Source organism: Monodon monoceros, unplaced genomic scaffold (genome assembly GCF_005190385.1).
Source record: "Monodon monoceros isolate NGI ecotype Baffin Bay Population unplaced genomic scaffold, NGI_Narwhal_1 Super_Scaffold_12, whole genome shotgun sequence".
Lineage (NCBI taxonomy): Eukaryota > Metazoa > Chordata > Mammalia > Artiodactyla > Monodontidae > Monodon > Monodon monoceros.
This window is the reverse complement of record NW_021703768.1, coordinates 64674248-64692367: the sequence shown is the minus strand read 5'-3', so window position 1 is coordinate 64692367 and position 18120 is coordinate 64674248. Positions and strand designations below refer to the sequence as shown.

At 41.2% G+C, this 18120-nt stretch overlaps 1 protein-coding gene across 1 annotated transcript in view; it reads right to left on the bottom strand.

Moving 5' to 3' along the window:
* The window catches only part of RASGRF2 (Ras protein specific guanine nucleotide releasing factor 2), a 228939-nt gene that overhangs the window by 41272 nt on the left and 169547 nt on the right, over nt 1-18120 (bottom strand). Inside the window, exon 18 of the mRNA XM_029218778.1 lies at nt 9340-9446. Coding sequence (XP_029074611.1) covers nt 9340-9446 — 107 coding nt within the window. The remainder of the gene's footprint in view (nt 1-9339; nt 9447-18120) is intronic.

Below are 18120 nucleotides of genomic sequence, written 5' to 3'. Positions count from 1 at the left end.
TTTGGGCTACTCAAATACAATAGGCTTCATATTAGAATTTTTGAAAGCTGTTGATTTCCCTAAGCACTCTCTCACTCTGACAATCAATTGTGGATGATAAAAATTTACTAGGTTTGTCCTTTCTTTGTCCTTTCCTTGATACACGTATGGTAGTTAATCTAGTTTGTAAAGGATACAAGTAAGAATGACTATAAAGTGACACTGTCACCTCATAACTGCCTCCTTTTAAGTTGGCCTATTTTTATACCCTACCATGCAGCTAATATACAATAGCATACAAATAGCATTATAGAATATATTTTTTAATAAAAAGACTAATAGAGTCTGTGTGAGTATGTGTATATGTGTGTATATATTTCTATGATAAAGTATATATAAAACCCTCTTATAAATGTATACATACTTACACCCTTATGAATATAAATTTTAAAAGTATCATACACAATGTTAAAAGCAAAAGAAAAAACTGGGGGAGGTAATAGAAATAAAAGCAAAAATAAACAAATGGGACCTAATCAAACTTACAAGCTTTTGCACAGTTAAGGAAACCATAAACAAAACGAAAAGACAACCTACGGACTGGTAGAAAATATTTGCAAATGATGCGACTGACGAGGGCTTAATTTCCAAAATACGCAAACAGCTCATACAACTCAACAACAAAAAAACAACCCAATCGAAAAACTGGTAGAAGACCTAAATAGACATTTCTCCAAAGAAGACATACAGATGGTCAATAGGCACATGAAAAGATGCTCAAAATTGCTAATTATTAGAGAAATGCAAATCAAAACTACAATGAGGTGTCACCTCACACCTGTCAGAATGGCTATCATTGAAAAGTCTACAAATAAATGCTGGAGAGGGAGAAAAGGGAACCCTCCTACACTGTTAGTGGGAATGTAAGCTGGTACAGCCACTGTGGAAAACAGTATGGAGGTTCCTCAAAAAACTAAAAATAGAGCTGCCGAATGATCCAGTAATCCCACTCCTGGGCATATACCTGGACAAAATTATAATTCTAAAATATACATGCACCCATATGTTAATAGAAGCACTATTCATAATAGCCAAGACATGGAAGCAACCTAAATGTCCATCGACATTTATGATGGACATTTATGAATGAAGAAGATGTGGTATATATATATATATATATATATATATATATATATATATGTACACACACAGGAATATTACTCAGCCATAAAAAAGAATGAAATAATGCCATTTGTAGCAACATGGATGAACCTAGAGATTATCATACTAAGTGAAGTAAGTCAGAAAGAGAAAGACAAATACCATGTGATATCACTTATATGTGGAATCTAAAATGTGACACAAATGAACCTATCTACAAAACAGAAACAGATTCACAGACATAGAGAACAAATTTGTGGTTGCCAAGAGGGAGGGGAGGTGGGAGAGGGATGGATTGGGAATTTGGGGTTAGCAGATGCAAACTATTATATATAGAATGGGTAAACAACAAGGTCCTACTGTATAGCACAGGGAACTATATTTAATATCCTGTGATAAACCACAATGGAAAAGAATATAAAAAAGAATGTATATATTGGGGTGGCCAAAAGTTACAGAAAAACCCAAATGAACTTTATGGCCAACTCAATATATGTATAACTGAATCACTTTGCTGTACAGCAGGAATTAACACAACATTGTAAATCAACTATAAAAATTTTTTTAAAAAGAACAAACTGGGGGAAATGAATGTAATTGGCAGATAAAGGGCTTAATCCTGATATATAACAAGTATATAATATCAATAAGAACAATACTAAAAGTAACAGAAAACTGAGCAATGCCCAGCAAGACAGACATTTGACTGGGAGGTGCTTCTCCAGTGCCAGAAATGTTCCATTTCTTGCTCAGGGTGGGAGCTGTACAGGTGTGTTCATAGGTAAAAAGTCATTGAGTTATACCCATGTTCAGTGCCCTTTACTTGAAGTCTGTAATATCTCAATAAAATGCAAAAAAGCATATAAACTAGGAGTTCTTCATCAGCAGCTAAATATGCTCTTGGTCCATCATACAATGAAGATAAGAGGACTGAAGTGAGTTAGAAACATAAGAGTTGAGTTATTTTGATAAAGTCTGTGAAATTACTCTTGCCAAGGCAACCTATACTTCCTGTACCATGAACAATAATGAAATAATCAGGCAGTGGTACTATTTTTCATAGATCTCATTAAATTGCTCTGTAGGCCATCCTTCCCCACCCTTTAGGGCGGGCACTAAAGTCATCCAGAAGTTTTACTTACAAGAACAATCTCTTCAATCAGAATGTCCAATCCAATATATTAATCCAAGTTCCATTTCAGTCCAGAATAAGCCATTTCCCTCCTGCCTCTGCCTGGCCTGCCTCAAGCCTAGAAGCCCACATGGGAGGCCCCTTCTTCTCTCTCCACAACCTCCTCTCTGCTTTCTTGCTAACACTTTGACCTTCCAGGGAAGGAAGGTAACCTGATGCTCTGGAGAAGGTGGAGCCTGGCGCTGGTTCCTACTGGATGTGGTGGATGGGACAGTGGCCAGCTCCTCCTTTTGTGGCACTTGGTGGGATTTTTGGAGACCTCTCTGCTGGGGACTTAAGGCCTGTTACCCCGACTCAGTCAGTGTCTGGGTTTTGCTCATGCTCACGTCTACCCCAGTGTCTGGCACACTCTGGGGCTCAGTTCTTATTAGTAAATGAATGAAGGAGGTGAGAAAACTGAAAAGGGAGTAGCAATATTCCCTCCATAAATTCCTTTGGGAAGAAGATTTTTAGGTAAGTAGGCCATTTCAGTCTGACCTTACACTTTTTTTCTTTTTCTTTTTACGCGGGCCTCTCACTGTTGCGGCCTCTCCCGTTGTGGAGCACAGGCTCCGGACGCACAGGCTCAGCGGCCATGGCCCACTGGCCCAGCCGCTCCGCGGCATGTGGGATCTTCCCGGAGCGGGGCACGAACCCGTGTCCGCTGCATCGGCAGGCGGACTCTCAACCACTGCGCCACCAGGGAAGCCCTGACCTTACACTTTTAAAACATGTAGGCTAATTTCCTTTAGCCTAGAATTAAGAAAATAAATGACTGTTTCATTCTCAGCCACTTGTCATTCAGATGGTATCCCTTGTCTGATGAAGCAAATCATAACCTGTGGACACAGCTGGAGGCTCCTTTATCAGTGCCATTCCATGGTCTGTAAAATCCCACAAACAAGTGGACAGAGAATTTTTTCAGAATTAGTTGATCAATAAGACAACTCAGGAAAATCAAAATTGCTGTAGATTATACATACGAGACCTTCCACAGAGACTCGAGTGTCGATCTGAGCTGTTTATAGCCAGCCTCCAAGTCCCTCCCTGGCTGTGCACAGAGGACACAAGCAGAAACGCTAATTCAAAAATATACATGCACCCCAATGTTCATAGCAGTATTATTTGCAATTGCCAAGATATGGAAGCAACTTAATGTCCATCAACAGATGAGTGGATAAAGAAGATGTGAGATACACACACACACACACACACACACACACACACATATATATACAATGGAATATTAGCCATAAAAAAGAATGAAATTTTGCCATTTGTAGCAACATGGATGGACTTGGAGGGTATTAGACTAAGTGAAATAAGTCAGACAGAGAAAGACAAATACCGTATGATATCACTTATATGTGGAAACTAAAAAATACAACAACTAATGAATACAACACAAAAGAAGCAGACTCACAGATATAGAGAATACCCCAGTAGTTACCAGTAGGGAGAGGGAAGGGGGGGGCCATATAGGCGTAAGGGGCTAAGAGGTACAAACTACTGTGTATAAAATACGCTATAAGGATATATTGTACAACATGGGGCAATATAGCCAATATTTTATAATAGCTATAGAGTATAACCTTTAAAAATTGTGACTCACTATATTGTACACCTGTAACTTATAAAATATTGTACATTGGGCTTCCCTGGTGGCGCAGTGGTTGAGAGTCCGCCTGCCGAGGCAGGGGACACGGGTTTGTGCCCCGGTCTGGGAGGATCCCACATGCCGCGGAGCGGCTGGGCCCGTGAGCCATGGCCGCTGAGCCTGCGCGTCCGGAGCCTGTGCTCCGCAACGGGAGAGGCCACAACAGTGAGAGGCCCGCGTGCCACAAAAAAAAAAAAAAAAAAAAAAATATTGTACATTAACTATACTTCAATTAAAAAAATTTTTTAGAAAGCTCTACAGTCCTGAAATATACAGACACCTTGGAATTGTGTGAATGCCATGTAAGGCTGTCCGGCAGGACACCCTTAAGAAGGGTCTGGACACCTAGTGAAAACACTTCCTTTACTCAGAGTCTCTCTACACACAGCTCTGATTTCTGGTCCACTAGTGGTTGTAGTCTCTGTCTTGGCTGACTTTGGAAACTTTAAAGGCTAGAAAATGACTTCCTGGAGAGAATGAACAACAGCAACATTAAAATATAAACTCAACAACTATTACTGGACCTCTACCACGTACTCAGCATTGCGGAGCCAGTGAAAGGAGATACAAAGATCCTTGCTTGTCTGGACGGAGCTTCCAGGCTGGTTGGAGGGAGAGGAAGTGTGTATCTCTCCTGGCCTCAGCTGGAAGGGGTATAGTCATAGGCACCTATGTTGTACTTTACGTCCTTCATGCTTCTTAATCCAACGTCACCTTTAATTCTCACCACATCCTTAGGTGCGGTAAAACAGGGATGGTTGTTCTCTTTTTTAGAGGGGGAAATTAGCGCCCAGAGAGACTGAGTGACCAGCTCAGGGCCCCAGAGAAGATATAATGGCGGAGCTGGAAGAAAAACACAGGTCCTCCCCGACTCTGGGCTGCGATGCATAGACAAGGCATATGGGAGAAACTCAGCTCGGCCTTGTGGCTTCACTTTCAACAGGGAAGGAAAAAAATGAGTGAAAAAGCACTACAAAATGAGGAGCAATCAGGTCAGAGTATGTTCACGGATGAAAATTTTTAGAATCAGGAAAAAAATGAAACATCTTAGCTTTACCAAATACTAAAGAAAAGGCTAGAAGATTCCAGGAGAAGAAATGGCATTCTAGCACTACCTCTGGAGGGATGGGGAGAGTTGAAGGTGACATCCTAGGGAAATTTTATATCTCTGGAGAACCGACACCCATACTTCTGCAGCTCTTTATTTCTCCTGAAATAAGTTCAAGGTAGTATCTGCCGATATTAGTTACCTTTGATGAGAAATGAGAAATAAATGCATGATATCCAATACTTTGTAGGAGACTCGATTTTCTAGATCATTTGGAGACAGATTTACACCTTGTTTCGCTGTGGCTTTCCTGTTTTCTACAAATTGCAATGGTGTCCCTACTTAGTCTACCATGTGAGAAAAAATGCAATTGTTAGCATGCTGCACTGCTTTGTGAAATGAGTACAACTCCCTACTCATTTTTTTAAAAGCTACTACTTCAGGTAGCCACAATAATGCTACATTCTTCCTTAAATGGACTCAACTGATACTGAATGAATCAGATAACAAAACCCCTCTTGTCCCAGTCCTTCATTTGTGATGTGAAAACCAAAGACGACCTGGCAGAGTCAGATTATAGCCCAAGTTTTCAGACCAGCAGTCTCATCTCACAGCTGGACGTTGCCTTTGGAATAGTAGAGACCTTTAGATAAACCTGAATAAAGGCATCAAGCTGTGCTGTTAATCCTTCTTTAAGCACCGTGGTGGTCACCCTGCTTAGGGTCCCTCAGGTCAGGGGCCGCGCTCGCACCTCCTCTAACTCACCTGGCTGGGGCTGTGCCACGGTGGTGAGAGGAGATGCTGGGCACACAATGGGGCCTCTAGGACGGTGAGCTGAACCAGCTCTGTCCACTGGAACTATTTACTAATCCAGACCTGCTCTTGGTAACAACCCACTAAATTGATCCCGCTCTCCATTAAGAGATTAGGACTGGTCTGGTCTCTATAATGGTCACATAGGAAATGTAATGAATTTGGAGAAAGAGTACATTTTAATTTTAATTACATTTAAAATAAAATGTAATTAAAATTGAATTTAATTACATTTTACTTGTAATGCCAGTTGGATAAATAAAGGTTTTGTTTAAAATCCATATGAAACTCTATAATGGTGCTATGCTCTTACTGCCCTTCAAAATTCAGAAGAGAGAATTAAAAGGAAAGCACTGACTTTCCCAAAATAGTCAAATAGCAACTTCTCTTGTAAGTGTTGTTTACCAACTTGCAAGTGAAACCTAAAGTCTAAACTTTGGATCCAGGCCATGAGGTGTAATTAAAAGCACTCTGGCTTTGGAATGGACAGACCTGGGCTCAAGTCAAGCCTAAAGCAAATCAGTAAAGGGAGGAAAGGAGACCTGGACACTGACACCAGCAAAGAAAGTCCTAAAGCACTTGCCAAAAAGCAGAAATGTTACAGAAACATCCTGCACCTCACGTGCTAACACAGAGGATGATGGAGAACTCGGCTGAATGAGGAAAGGTGACAGGCTGTGCACATGATGAAGTTATACCAGGACAATCGAGCACTAACCACAGATCCCCACAATCCACTCACTCTTGCAGGGAAGGTAAGAAAAGACAAATGAGTGAGTGGTAAGAACTGCCTTTGGCACGTCGGGGTCTAAATTTTATACCGTAATCCTGACAAGAGAAAAGACTGGATGCCTGAGCAATTTGTACCATTCACACATGTAGCGATGTACCCCCTGATGTGGAGAGGGTCTGGGAAGCTGGGCTTCCCAGTGTGGTCCCCTAATGGGAATTGATTACAAAGCGCTTTCCCATGTGTGAGCACATCTGAAGTAACAGGCTGCAAAGTATCTGAACTGTCCAAACAAAAGACAACACTAGGGGCTTTTTGGATTAGAACTAAAGGCCACCAGGACAATCTGAATAAAGAGACTCTTGCTTTCACATCAATCCATTTTCTATTCCAATGGCTTGGTGCTATTCAACTTGATATTGCCTGTATGCACACATGTATACATGCGTGTACAAGGTAGCTATCAAATCAGATGATAACATTTTGCTCTAAATCTCTTAATTATAAGTGACGGATTCAGCACACCAATCTCTTCCCATCTATGAATTCTCTTTACCAAAAGTAAAATAACCCCAGCCTACTGTAATTTGATTTGTGGTACTTTTCCAACTACTATAAGAGTTATACGTGAATTGTGAGGGATCCCTGTTGAGATTAGAAAAAAAGGGCACTGGGCTTCCCTGGTGGTGCAGCAGTTAAGAGTCCATCTTCCAATGCGGGGGACATGGGTTCGAGCCCTCATCCAGGAGAATCCCACATGCCATGGAGCAGCTAAGCCCATGGGCCACAACTACTGAGCCTGTGAGCCACAACTACTGAGCCCACATACCGCAACTGCTGAGGCCCGTGCACCTGGAGCCCATGCTCTGCAGCGGAAGAGGCCCACCGTGATGAGAGGCCCATGCACCGTGGCGAGGAGTGGCCCCCGTGCACAGAACGAAGACCCAACGCAGCCAAGAATAAAAACAAATAAGTACATAAATTTATAAAAAAAGAAAAAGAGGGCACTGGGGATTGATAAAAGGAAAGTGAGGCTGATGGGGAAGCAGGGTTAGAGCTCCTGAGGGAAGATGTGGAGGAGAGGAGGGAGCTGGGGCCAGGGAAACCGGGGCTGTGACTTTGAGTCTTGGCATGAACTTGCAGGGGCCAAGCTGTGACCGGGGAAGAGAGCAAATTAGCATCTGTTCAATTTTGTCTATTGAAGCTACTCTGCATCTCTAAGCCACTGTTGGATCCAGGAATCAGAAGCCAAAACTCTGAGTCAAAAACTAGAGATGATGGGATGGACAGTCAGGTGCAGGAGAAACATCACTCTCATGTTTTATCTGCAATGAGGCAAAAGGGATTCAAAGCAGCTCACTGAGACTGTGGAAAAGAGAGACTAGACATTTCAATGAGCTAAGGATGGTTCTCAGAATTTGGGTCATACAGGATCCATTTTTATTTACTAAAGATGTGTAAGATGAAATGTTTACATACTTTACTTAATGTGCTGTCTTTGTTTTTATTTTAATTAGTAGTGAAGAGTTGTCACAGGCTAACTGGTGGTGAGGTCCAAATCCCACTTTTTCCAATTAGTGAATTGTCTTGCCACAGGGTTTTCAGAAGCCTGGCCCTCGTGTGACTCTCTCTGATGAACGGTCATTACCAAGGGCCAGGCAGTAGACCTCTGAAAATATGATGAAGTGAGTCATGGGAATTTCTTGCATTTTTTCTTTTTCTCTACTCATTAGCTAACTCACATTTTATGTTTCCCGTGTTCTGATCTGAGCCATGAAGGGCCCCCTTCTCTCTCTCAAACTCTCCTTGCTGGGTGCTAGCCAGCCAGTGTCCAGGAGGGCCCACCCTTTATTTGGCAGTGGGGGCATCGTTTGGCACAATTCATGCCTTGAATCAATGAGGCAAAGGGGGCCCTTGCTTTATTTTGTGAGGTGGTGAAATCCATATAAATTCTATAAACTTGCACTGAAAACACACAAATAGATAACAAGCAGGTGTCCTGTCAGCATGATGCAATTTAAAAACAGAGTACATTAGACTCTTGAACAACACAGATTTGAACTGCATGGGTCCACTTGTATGTGGATGGTTTTCAAGAGTAAGTTCTATGGTACCACACAATCTGCAGTTGGTTGAATCCTCAGATATGGAAGAACCACATATATCACATGACCGTGGGTGCAGAGAGCCAACTATAAGTTATATGCAAATTTTCCACTGTGCAGAGGGCTGGTACTCCTAACCATCACATTGTTCAAGAGACAACTGTACTAGAAACCAAAACATCAAAGGGCATGAGGCAAAGAATCTTCTGAATCGGGCTGAGAAAACACTCCCTGACCAGACGCCGGAGTGTCTGGTACCAGAATGTTGCTTACTTCTAGGGGCACCTGCTGTTTACTTCCAAGAGGTACCACCCCAGCTGAGCCAACTCCACTTACAGAGAGGGCCCTGTGAACAGTGCTCCCGGGTGGCAGGGGACAGTGGCCCTGCCACAGCTCTAGTGCCCACAGTGGGTGCTGTTGCCTGAGAGATGAGGGCAGAGGGCAGCCCTGCTTGACCTCTTGTGTTGTGCCCTTTGCAGATCTGAAACAGCAGGTGTTTGCACTACACGTTTGTTTGCTTTGATCTGTATGCCCACCCTCCAGCTTCTTCCCTTCCTATGTTCCAATTTCAAGGTTTCAGACTCCAACTCCAAAGAATCAGAAGGCGTTGTAATGACTTAAAAAGTTGGTTTTAAAACAAATCCTTGAAAGTAATTACCGAGGCCACTGAATTACCTGTGCGTGCTTTGAGACCCAGTGACGGAGGACGTTCAGTACGCGATTGGTGGCTGTTCTACGTATGATAAACTCTTTGTCACATGTTCTCTCGGTGTTGTTAAATCCTTAGGAGGAAAAGAAACACACACATGATGTAGTTAAAGCCACTCCCCAGGGACCTGGAAAAGGTCACTTATTTTGGGACATTGGTTAATGAAACTCACAAATGACACATCTTGGCAGAGGAGCAAGTGGCTTCAGACTGTTGTGGGTTCTGCTTACTTACCTATTACACCCTCAGCAGCGAGGCCACCACATAGTTACAGGTGCAATTAAATGAATAATGTGCACATATTTGTTAAAGGCCACTGATTAAAGCTAAAGCCGGTCTAGTGACACTTCCATTTGTGCCTGTCTTGTTGTATAATATAAAGCCAAGAAGGAGTTTTAACAAAGTACTTGAAACAACATTAGTTTACACTTTTGCTCCAAAGGCATTATATAACCACAAACATTTTCAATATCTGTAGATGGATGAGCCTTGGTTCACAGATGACACAAATACTTTCTTGTGCACCCACGTATTGAGAAGCAGTATAGCATAGTGGTTAAGAACATGAACTCCACAGCCAGACTGTCTGGGTTCAAATCCCTGTTCTCCTACTATGTAAGTTATGGCTCCTCTTTGGTGACCAGTTTCCTCATGTCCTGCGTGGGATAAGTGTACCAACCTCAGAGACTTGTTTGGAGATTAAGTTAGTGCATGTTAAGCATTTAGAATGGCACTTGAGAAAATAGTGGGAGCTTATTAAAGTCACCAATAACCTCCATGTCTCTATATTCAAGGGATATCTATCATCTCTCCATAGGAAATCTCATCTAATGATCACCTATAAAAAATTACTCACATATTTATGTCCCAAGATTTCTTCTCCGAACTCTAGACCCATATATCCAACTGCCTCTTGATATTTCCCTCTTAGATGTTTCAAAAACCTCAAACTCAATATCTACAAAAGAAAAACCGATGGCCTTTCCACCAAACCTTGTCCTTTTCCAGTGTTCCCCATCTCAGTAAAGGAACACCATCAGCCATCCAGTTACATAAGCCTGAAACTTTGGAATTGTTCTTAGGCCATCTCTCTTCTTCTCCCTGATAATTTCACCTGCAAAATAAATCTCAAATCTGTCCATGTCGTCATATCCACAAAGCCAAAACTGGCATCGAGCTCCAGCAATTATCATCTAGTCCACTGACAACAGCCTCCTAACTAGTTTCATTGTCACTCCTGCCCCCTCAAACCTGTTCTCTTTTCTGAAGTCAGAAAGATCTTCCAAAGGGCATATTAGATGTGTCATTCCCCTGTTTAAAGCCCTTCAATGACTCAGGATAAATACAAAACTCCTTCACACAGCCTACAACGTCTTCCATGGTTTGCCTCTTAGCTCCCTCTCAGCCTTTTCTGAGACCATATTCTTCTATTTCCTCTTCCATTTAACCACCCTTCTTTCAGCCCGTCATCCTCAACCCAGCGCCTTTGCATATACCGTCTTTCACTCAGTGAAAGCCACTCTTATTTCACCTCCCCAAACGAGCCCTTTCTGGCTTGAGCTGGGTAAATCCCCCATTGCACATCCCACAGCAACATGCACACTTACTTTCTGACACTTGCTACATTTGCAATTTTGCATTTATTTATGTGATTATTTGCATCCTCCATGAAGATAAGGATCAGATATGTTTTTGCTGAGCATGAGCACATATGCGGCATGTAGCAGATGCTGGACACAATATATATTTGCTGAATAAATGAACAAAAGCTTGGATAGTAGGAACTAACTGTTTACTTGAATATGCTACAAATGTAAGGATGATTCAGTGAAAGACTGAACGAACAGTCATCAGAACCTATGAATGAGTTAGACAAAAGTCCATGAGCTTCTAAAGGGCAGGGGCCCCTTCTCCACACTCCTCCTTGACTGTAGACAGGATACTCCACCCACTAGCAGACACTGTCAGAGGATGATGATGTGCTCTTGGCAGACTAGATATCCTGAAAAAATCTTTTGCTATTAGAAGCTTAGAAATTCTGGGTAAAATATAATAAATATCTTTTAAAATGCACAGCTGAGTTCTCAAGAAAATAAGGAATTTTCCAGGGTCAAACACACAGAGAGATCTGAAAACCAGAACTAAGCCTCTGAATTATTGCTGTCTGCCTTAAGAGGAGAGCAGTTTACCAGTCTTGGTAACAGGAGATGTGGATTGTAAATCCACGTGATTCAGGAGACAAAGGCCCAGGAAGTGTGAGTGCCAGAGTTAGAACTGAGACTCCCACATAAAGTTGGAACTCTCAAAAGATCATCCCCTCTGCCCAAGAGAGGATTAGGAAAAGAAATTCTCCAACCTGCAAAAGGAGACAGTTAAGAAACTTGACTGTCTTAACCTGGATCTCAGTGAGGGTGAAACAAAGGCTCCCTGAGAACTGATAACCACAGGCGCACCTCATGTAGGTTCGAAGCCCAGATTGGACCACTACTGGCTGGCCCCAGCCAGTGATAACTCCGGAGGCCCTGACAGAAGCACACACAAAACCGCTCCGGAGGGACAAACGCTCGCCCTCAGCCTATACTGGATGACCAACAAGAAAGGCCTCTGAAGAAAACCTCACAATCCCAGAGTACAAAACACACAAGCCATCCACCATGAACAAGGGTCTGTAGACAAAGGGATCGGGAGCGCCCCCTCTCACCCCCTCCCACCACCAAGAATTTCACAAACTAGATCTATGCAATAGTTCTAGTTCAAATATCCTAAAATTAGGATGTTTATAAAGTCTAAAGATATAAAAGTAGGAACTGAAAACATGTGAAAAGAATTTAAAATATTTCAAGTCAGATTTTACAAGAATCACATAAAATGTCTTCAAATTAATGGAATTATTCTTTCAATTACTGTTGACAAATAGACAAGCTGAAATTTAAAACAGAGATAGATATTATAAATAAATACAGGTTAGACCCAGTTGAATAAAGAGTAAACTGTAAAGAGATCTGAAAAACACATCTGAGAAAATTACCCAAATGCAGTACAAAGAGCTAAAGAGGTAGAAAACAAACACATATATATGGAATGTAAAAAAACAAAAAGGTTCTGAAGAACCTAGGGGCAGGACAGGAATAAAGAACGCAGACGTAGAGAATGGACTTGAGGACATGGGGAGGGGGAAGGGTAAGCTGGGACGAAGTGAGAGAGTGGCATGGACACATATACACTACCAAATGTAAAATAGATAGCTAGTGGGAAGCAGCTATAGCACAGGGAGATCAGCTCGATGCTTTGTGACCACCTAGAGGGGTGGGATAGGGAGGGTGGGAGGGAGACACAAGAGGGAGGAGATATGGGGATGTATGTATATGTATAGCTGATTCACTTTGTTATACAGCAGAAACTAACAACACTGTAAAGCAATTATACTCCAATATAGATGTTAAAAAATATAAAAAAACAAAGAGGTAGAAAACAGGAAAGAGGGGAGACTGGCTATCTGATTGGGAGCATGGACCCACGTGCTATATTACAGCAAGACCATCCGTATCAGCTGAGCACATGAGAGCACAGTTAAGGCAACTTCAGTTAATGAGTGAGCAGCAGCCCCGTTAATAAAACTTGATCTTTCAGGATTTACTACAGGTATGCCCCTCAGATAGCTAGTTTATGTATCTGGTTTAGGGAACTTCTAAATTGGTGGTTTAAATAGAATTGACAGAGTGTTTCTAAGATCAAAGACCTCCATCTGTTGATCAAGCAGTGAAAAAGATTCCCATTTTTCACAGATTTTAAAGCTCTGTGATCAGAGCAACAATTTTCTGCAACTCGCCAGATTTCCTCCTTATTGCAAACTACCATCTAAGCTGGGGGCTGTTGGGCAATATTTATTTCTGAATTTAAACGTGAACCATATAGCGAATTGGTGGCAATATCCACGTAGAAGGCATTCTGTCCTAAAATCATGGATCCACCCCCAAGAAGTTCTTATGCCATTTTTTGGAAGAGCAAAGAGCAAATCTTTGTGGAGCTTTAAACATCTTTTGCTTGTCAAGTGTCACAGCACAACCAAACTCTACAGATACCCGAAGAGTTTGTTTTACTAACGTCACACATCTGGAATACTGTCGCCCCGAGATTCCTGTCTTTCCAGTTTATGCATGTCTTTTTTTCAGTTGTAGGCACTGGTCAAACAAGCTAATTTGGGCAACAAAAGCCATCTGGAAAAGCGATAAGAACCAAATCACCGTATGTGTGAATTTAAGAATGAGATTCAACTTTATGGTCCTACCCCCAGACACCTTGTAAGTCATTCTCTCCCTTACAGCAATTGGTAGATGCGACATCTCTCTGATTAAACTATACACTCCCTGGTGAAAGCATTTTATCTCAGGCATCTTTGTAGGCCCTTCAGCTTTGCACACGGGCACTCAGCAGTTATTTTTCTTAGCAAAAATTGCAGCACTCCCAATGAAAACTATTTGAAAGTGTCTGCAGATGCTATGTATCTGAATAAAGGGCATTTTTCCACCATATTGCCATGATGACTATGTATTTGAAATCTATCACAAGCAGGACATACAATAAAGTAGTGGGGAGGGAGGCATGGAAATTTTAAAATAGAGGAAAGGAGGAAATTTTTCATTTTATACTTCAAATGATGTGATACTTAGCTAACTTCACTGCCTACTTTGTAAGAGGCAAGTAAAATAATGGTGAGATGGAAATAAGATTACATGTAGGTGGATTACGGACTTGTCCAGTTAGAGCTGAGGACAAACTATCAAAGACAAGGAATTCTTGAACATGGGAAGGTATTTTAACATCTAAAGTAGATCGCCAAGACGTGGACCATGGAGTTGTTGTTAATGCCAACAAAGCATCTTTAGGCCATCCTCTGACTTGGTGAGGAAAGTTAGAGTACAATCAGGAAGAGCTAAAAAGCACAGAGATAATATTGATGCCAGTGGTCCATGGTGATGGGATGCCTGGAAGGAAAAGTAAATGCTAACTATTGGTTACTTTAGCCACGTTTCTAGAACCTGTTTCTTATTGTGAATAATTTTATCACCAGTACCTGGCATTGTAGGTCTTAATAAATTTAGGCTTATTGAATGAATGCATTGAGATCACTTTAATGACTATATCAGTGAGGCAATCAAGAAAAATGCCACAACAGTGATGAATAATTTTTCACTTTATACAAATGGGACTCAATCTCTCCAACAGCGTCAATGTTATCCATGTGCTTTACTTTGTCCGGTAGATATCTTTCTTTAAAAATCATGTGCAGTACAAAATCATATAATTGGTTTGTACATTTCTGTGCACTTGGATTACAAGTGTATTTCCACTCTGGTTGTTGGCATGGAAAGATCGTTCATATTTATTGTTTCTTTGTGCCAGGCATTGTGCTAGGAGCTTAACAAGTGGTCTATATTTTAACCCTTGAAATAATAACAATTGGCATTCATTGCATGCCCACCAAGTACCAAATATAGGACCATGAGTAATGTGGCTTGTTCAACAACAATGGCGACAAAGGAGGGTAAATGTTGTTTCCCCCACTGACAGACAAATAAACAGGAAATCAGAGAGGTTAAGAAACCTGACAAAGGTCACAGAGTTAATAAGTGGCAGAACCAGGACTTGAGCCCACGTCTGCCCATTTCCAAAGCCAGAGTGCTTTAAATTATACCTCATAGCCTGGATACAAAGTTTATACGTTAAGTTTTACTTGCAAGTTGGTAAATATTATTAAAGCTACAAGAGAAGATGCTATTTGACTACTTTGGGAAAGTAAGTGTTGTCCTCTTAATTCTCTTTTCTAAATTTTGAAGAGCGATAAGAACATAGCACCATTATAGAGTTTTTTTTTTTTTTTTTTTTGTGGTACGCGGGCCTCTCACCGTTGTGGCCTCTCCCGTTGCAGAACACAGGCTCCGGATGCGCAGGCTCAGCGGCCATGGCTCACGGGCCCAGCCACTCTGCGGCATGTGGGATCTTCCCGGACCGCGGCACGAACCCGTGTCCCCTGCATCGGCAGGCAGACTCTCAACCACTGCGCCACCAGGGAAGCCCCATTATAGAGTTTTATACGGTAATGGATGTTAAATGAAAACTTTTATTTATCTAACTGGAATTTAAATTTTCTCAAAGTGTACTCTTTCCACAAATTCATTACATTTCCTATGTGACCATTATATAAACCAGGACTTTTAAAACTTCCAGTCATGATCTATTAATGGGCAGTGAGATCAGTTTAGTCGGTGTTATCAGCATTTAAACAATGAAATAGATGAAAACTGAGTAGATTGTACATTGAGAGTGAGTATTCTTTAGAGAAAGTTTTGTACAGTTGTGTGTGTGTGTGTGTGTGTGTGTGTGTGTGTATCCTGGATCAAAATGTAAAATGTATGAGAGTGGGTTGCAATAAAACAGTTTGAAAATGACTAATACAGACAATCTGATTATTAGCACTATGTTTAAACCACCTGCATTAATTTCCCAGAAATTCTGGATAACTAAGTCCATTCCTTACTCTGAAACATGTCTGAAGGAACAAGCAGAGGACGTTCATCATCTTATGGTCCCCCCTTTGTTTCTGTCACTAAACACTCTTCCCATTCTCCACCCAATCCTCCAGGTTGTCCACCTCTGCCTCATACCTTGGTTTCCGGTCTGTTCTTGAGCTGACTCCAACCAGTTCTCACTCCCTCGGGGACATGATTCTCTCCCACGGGTTTTTCTACATATTCCAACCTGACACCTCCAGTTCCACCATTTCCCCAAATCCCTCATTCCTTGTAAGAAATGCTTCTTACAAGATATTTCCATATTAATGACACATTCTTCTCTCATAAAAAACATATCCCAAAATCAAATTTATGTTTTTTGCTCTCAAGCACTTCCCCACCCTAACTTTCCTGTTGACTTAATGGAACAACCATGGTTTCCACTCCTCAGGTGGGAAACCTCACGCCTCTCTGTCTCTCCTTGCTTTTTCCCATTAGGTCAACAAATACTGTTAACTTTTTGGTAGCATCTGTCAACCTATGTTCCAGGTTCTCTGTAGGTATTGGGTGAACAAGAGATGTGGTCCCTGCACTCATGGAGCTGGCTCTTTAAATGGGGAGAAGATAGCCTCCAAACAAGTAAAACACCAAAAATGTGTAATTCAAAACCCTGCAAATGAGCACGGTGCTGTTTCTTCCAGAGTAATCTCAAATATCCCTCTAATTTGTTACTGCTCCAGCACCAAGTACTTCTAATGTCTCCCTGTTGTCCACTGAACCAAGTCTAGAATATTTTCCTGATATGAAGAGGCTTTATTAGCTAGTAAACGGAAAAAAAAACCAAAACAGGCTAATGCAGACAAACAGATTTGCACATACACTGTGCTGAACATTGTGATAACAGTATTCACTGAGTCTATAAACTAACAGACTCATTCTTGAGATATGATCTAGAATAGCTACAATTATGGAAACTGAACTTTAGTCTGTATATAGTAGGAAATTTGGTGTAGTAATCTACTGGTACATTCAATTACTCCTATTTTAATGGACTCTTAGCTGGCAATCTTTTGTTTGCAAAGGGACAGAACACCCAATTCAAACTCGGTTAGAGTAAAAAGGGAATTACTATTTTATATATCTGGAGATAGTTCTAGATTCAGATCCTGTTTGCTTCAGAGGCTGATGTTAGCATGGCCCATGTCTATTTCTCTTTAGTGCTTTAATTCTGCTCTCATTTTCAGGCAGCAAAAATGGGTAAGGCCATGCTAGACTTATAACCTCATATCACACCATCCAGAGGATGAGAGTGCATTCTTTCTGGTACCTTCCACTAAAGATAAAGAAATTTGTAACCTAGAAGTCCTTCAAAACGTCAATGAAATGCAAAGATGTTCTGAAGGACTTCTAGGTTACAAATTTCTTGCCAGTATATGTATAACTGATTCACTTTGTTATAAAGCAGAAACTAATACACCATTGTAAAGCAATTATACCCCAATAAAGATGTTAAAAATAAATAAATAAATAAATTTCTTGCCAAACTGCACCATACCCCTTCCTCAAACTCATATCACGATGGCAATGGTGGGGGAGGTGTCAGAGATGGCGGGGAGATGCATGCGTATGCATGTGTGTGTGTGTGTGTGTGTGTGTGTGTGTGTGTGTGTGATGAGGAGGTAAGCTCCCACTCAAAGCACATGGCCAGAAATGTGAAAGGACTAATGAGGCAATGGACAAATTTTGCATAGTGCGTTTTAAAAAAATTTTTCTATAAGTGTATCCTTATCCTTGGGTTGTAAAGTTCTTCTCCGTACTCAGTTTAACCTGAGATTTTCTCTAAGTACAATTAACTGTAACAATGAGAAAAAACACATCCTTGTAGAATGAGGAAAAGAAGCTTAGCAGGTCTATCATTATTTATGATGAAAAAATACATGAAGAATGGCAAAATCAGTATCTTCCCTTTGCCTTCCCTTTTCAAGAAAATCAGTAACTAAGACTGTCAGCTGAATTGTTCTCATGGATTTTTAAAAATATGTGCTGTTTAGATTCTTGAAGAAATGATTATATACTAAGTTTAAAACGAAACTTATTGAGAACCATTGGGTGTTACTTCTTTTAATTCTCACAATTGTATAAAACACATTCCTCATTTTTACAGATGAGGAAGCTGAGGCTCAGAGAAGTCCAGTAGCCACCTAAGGTCACAGATGGTAAAAGCAGAGCCAGGAT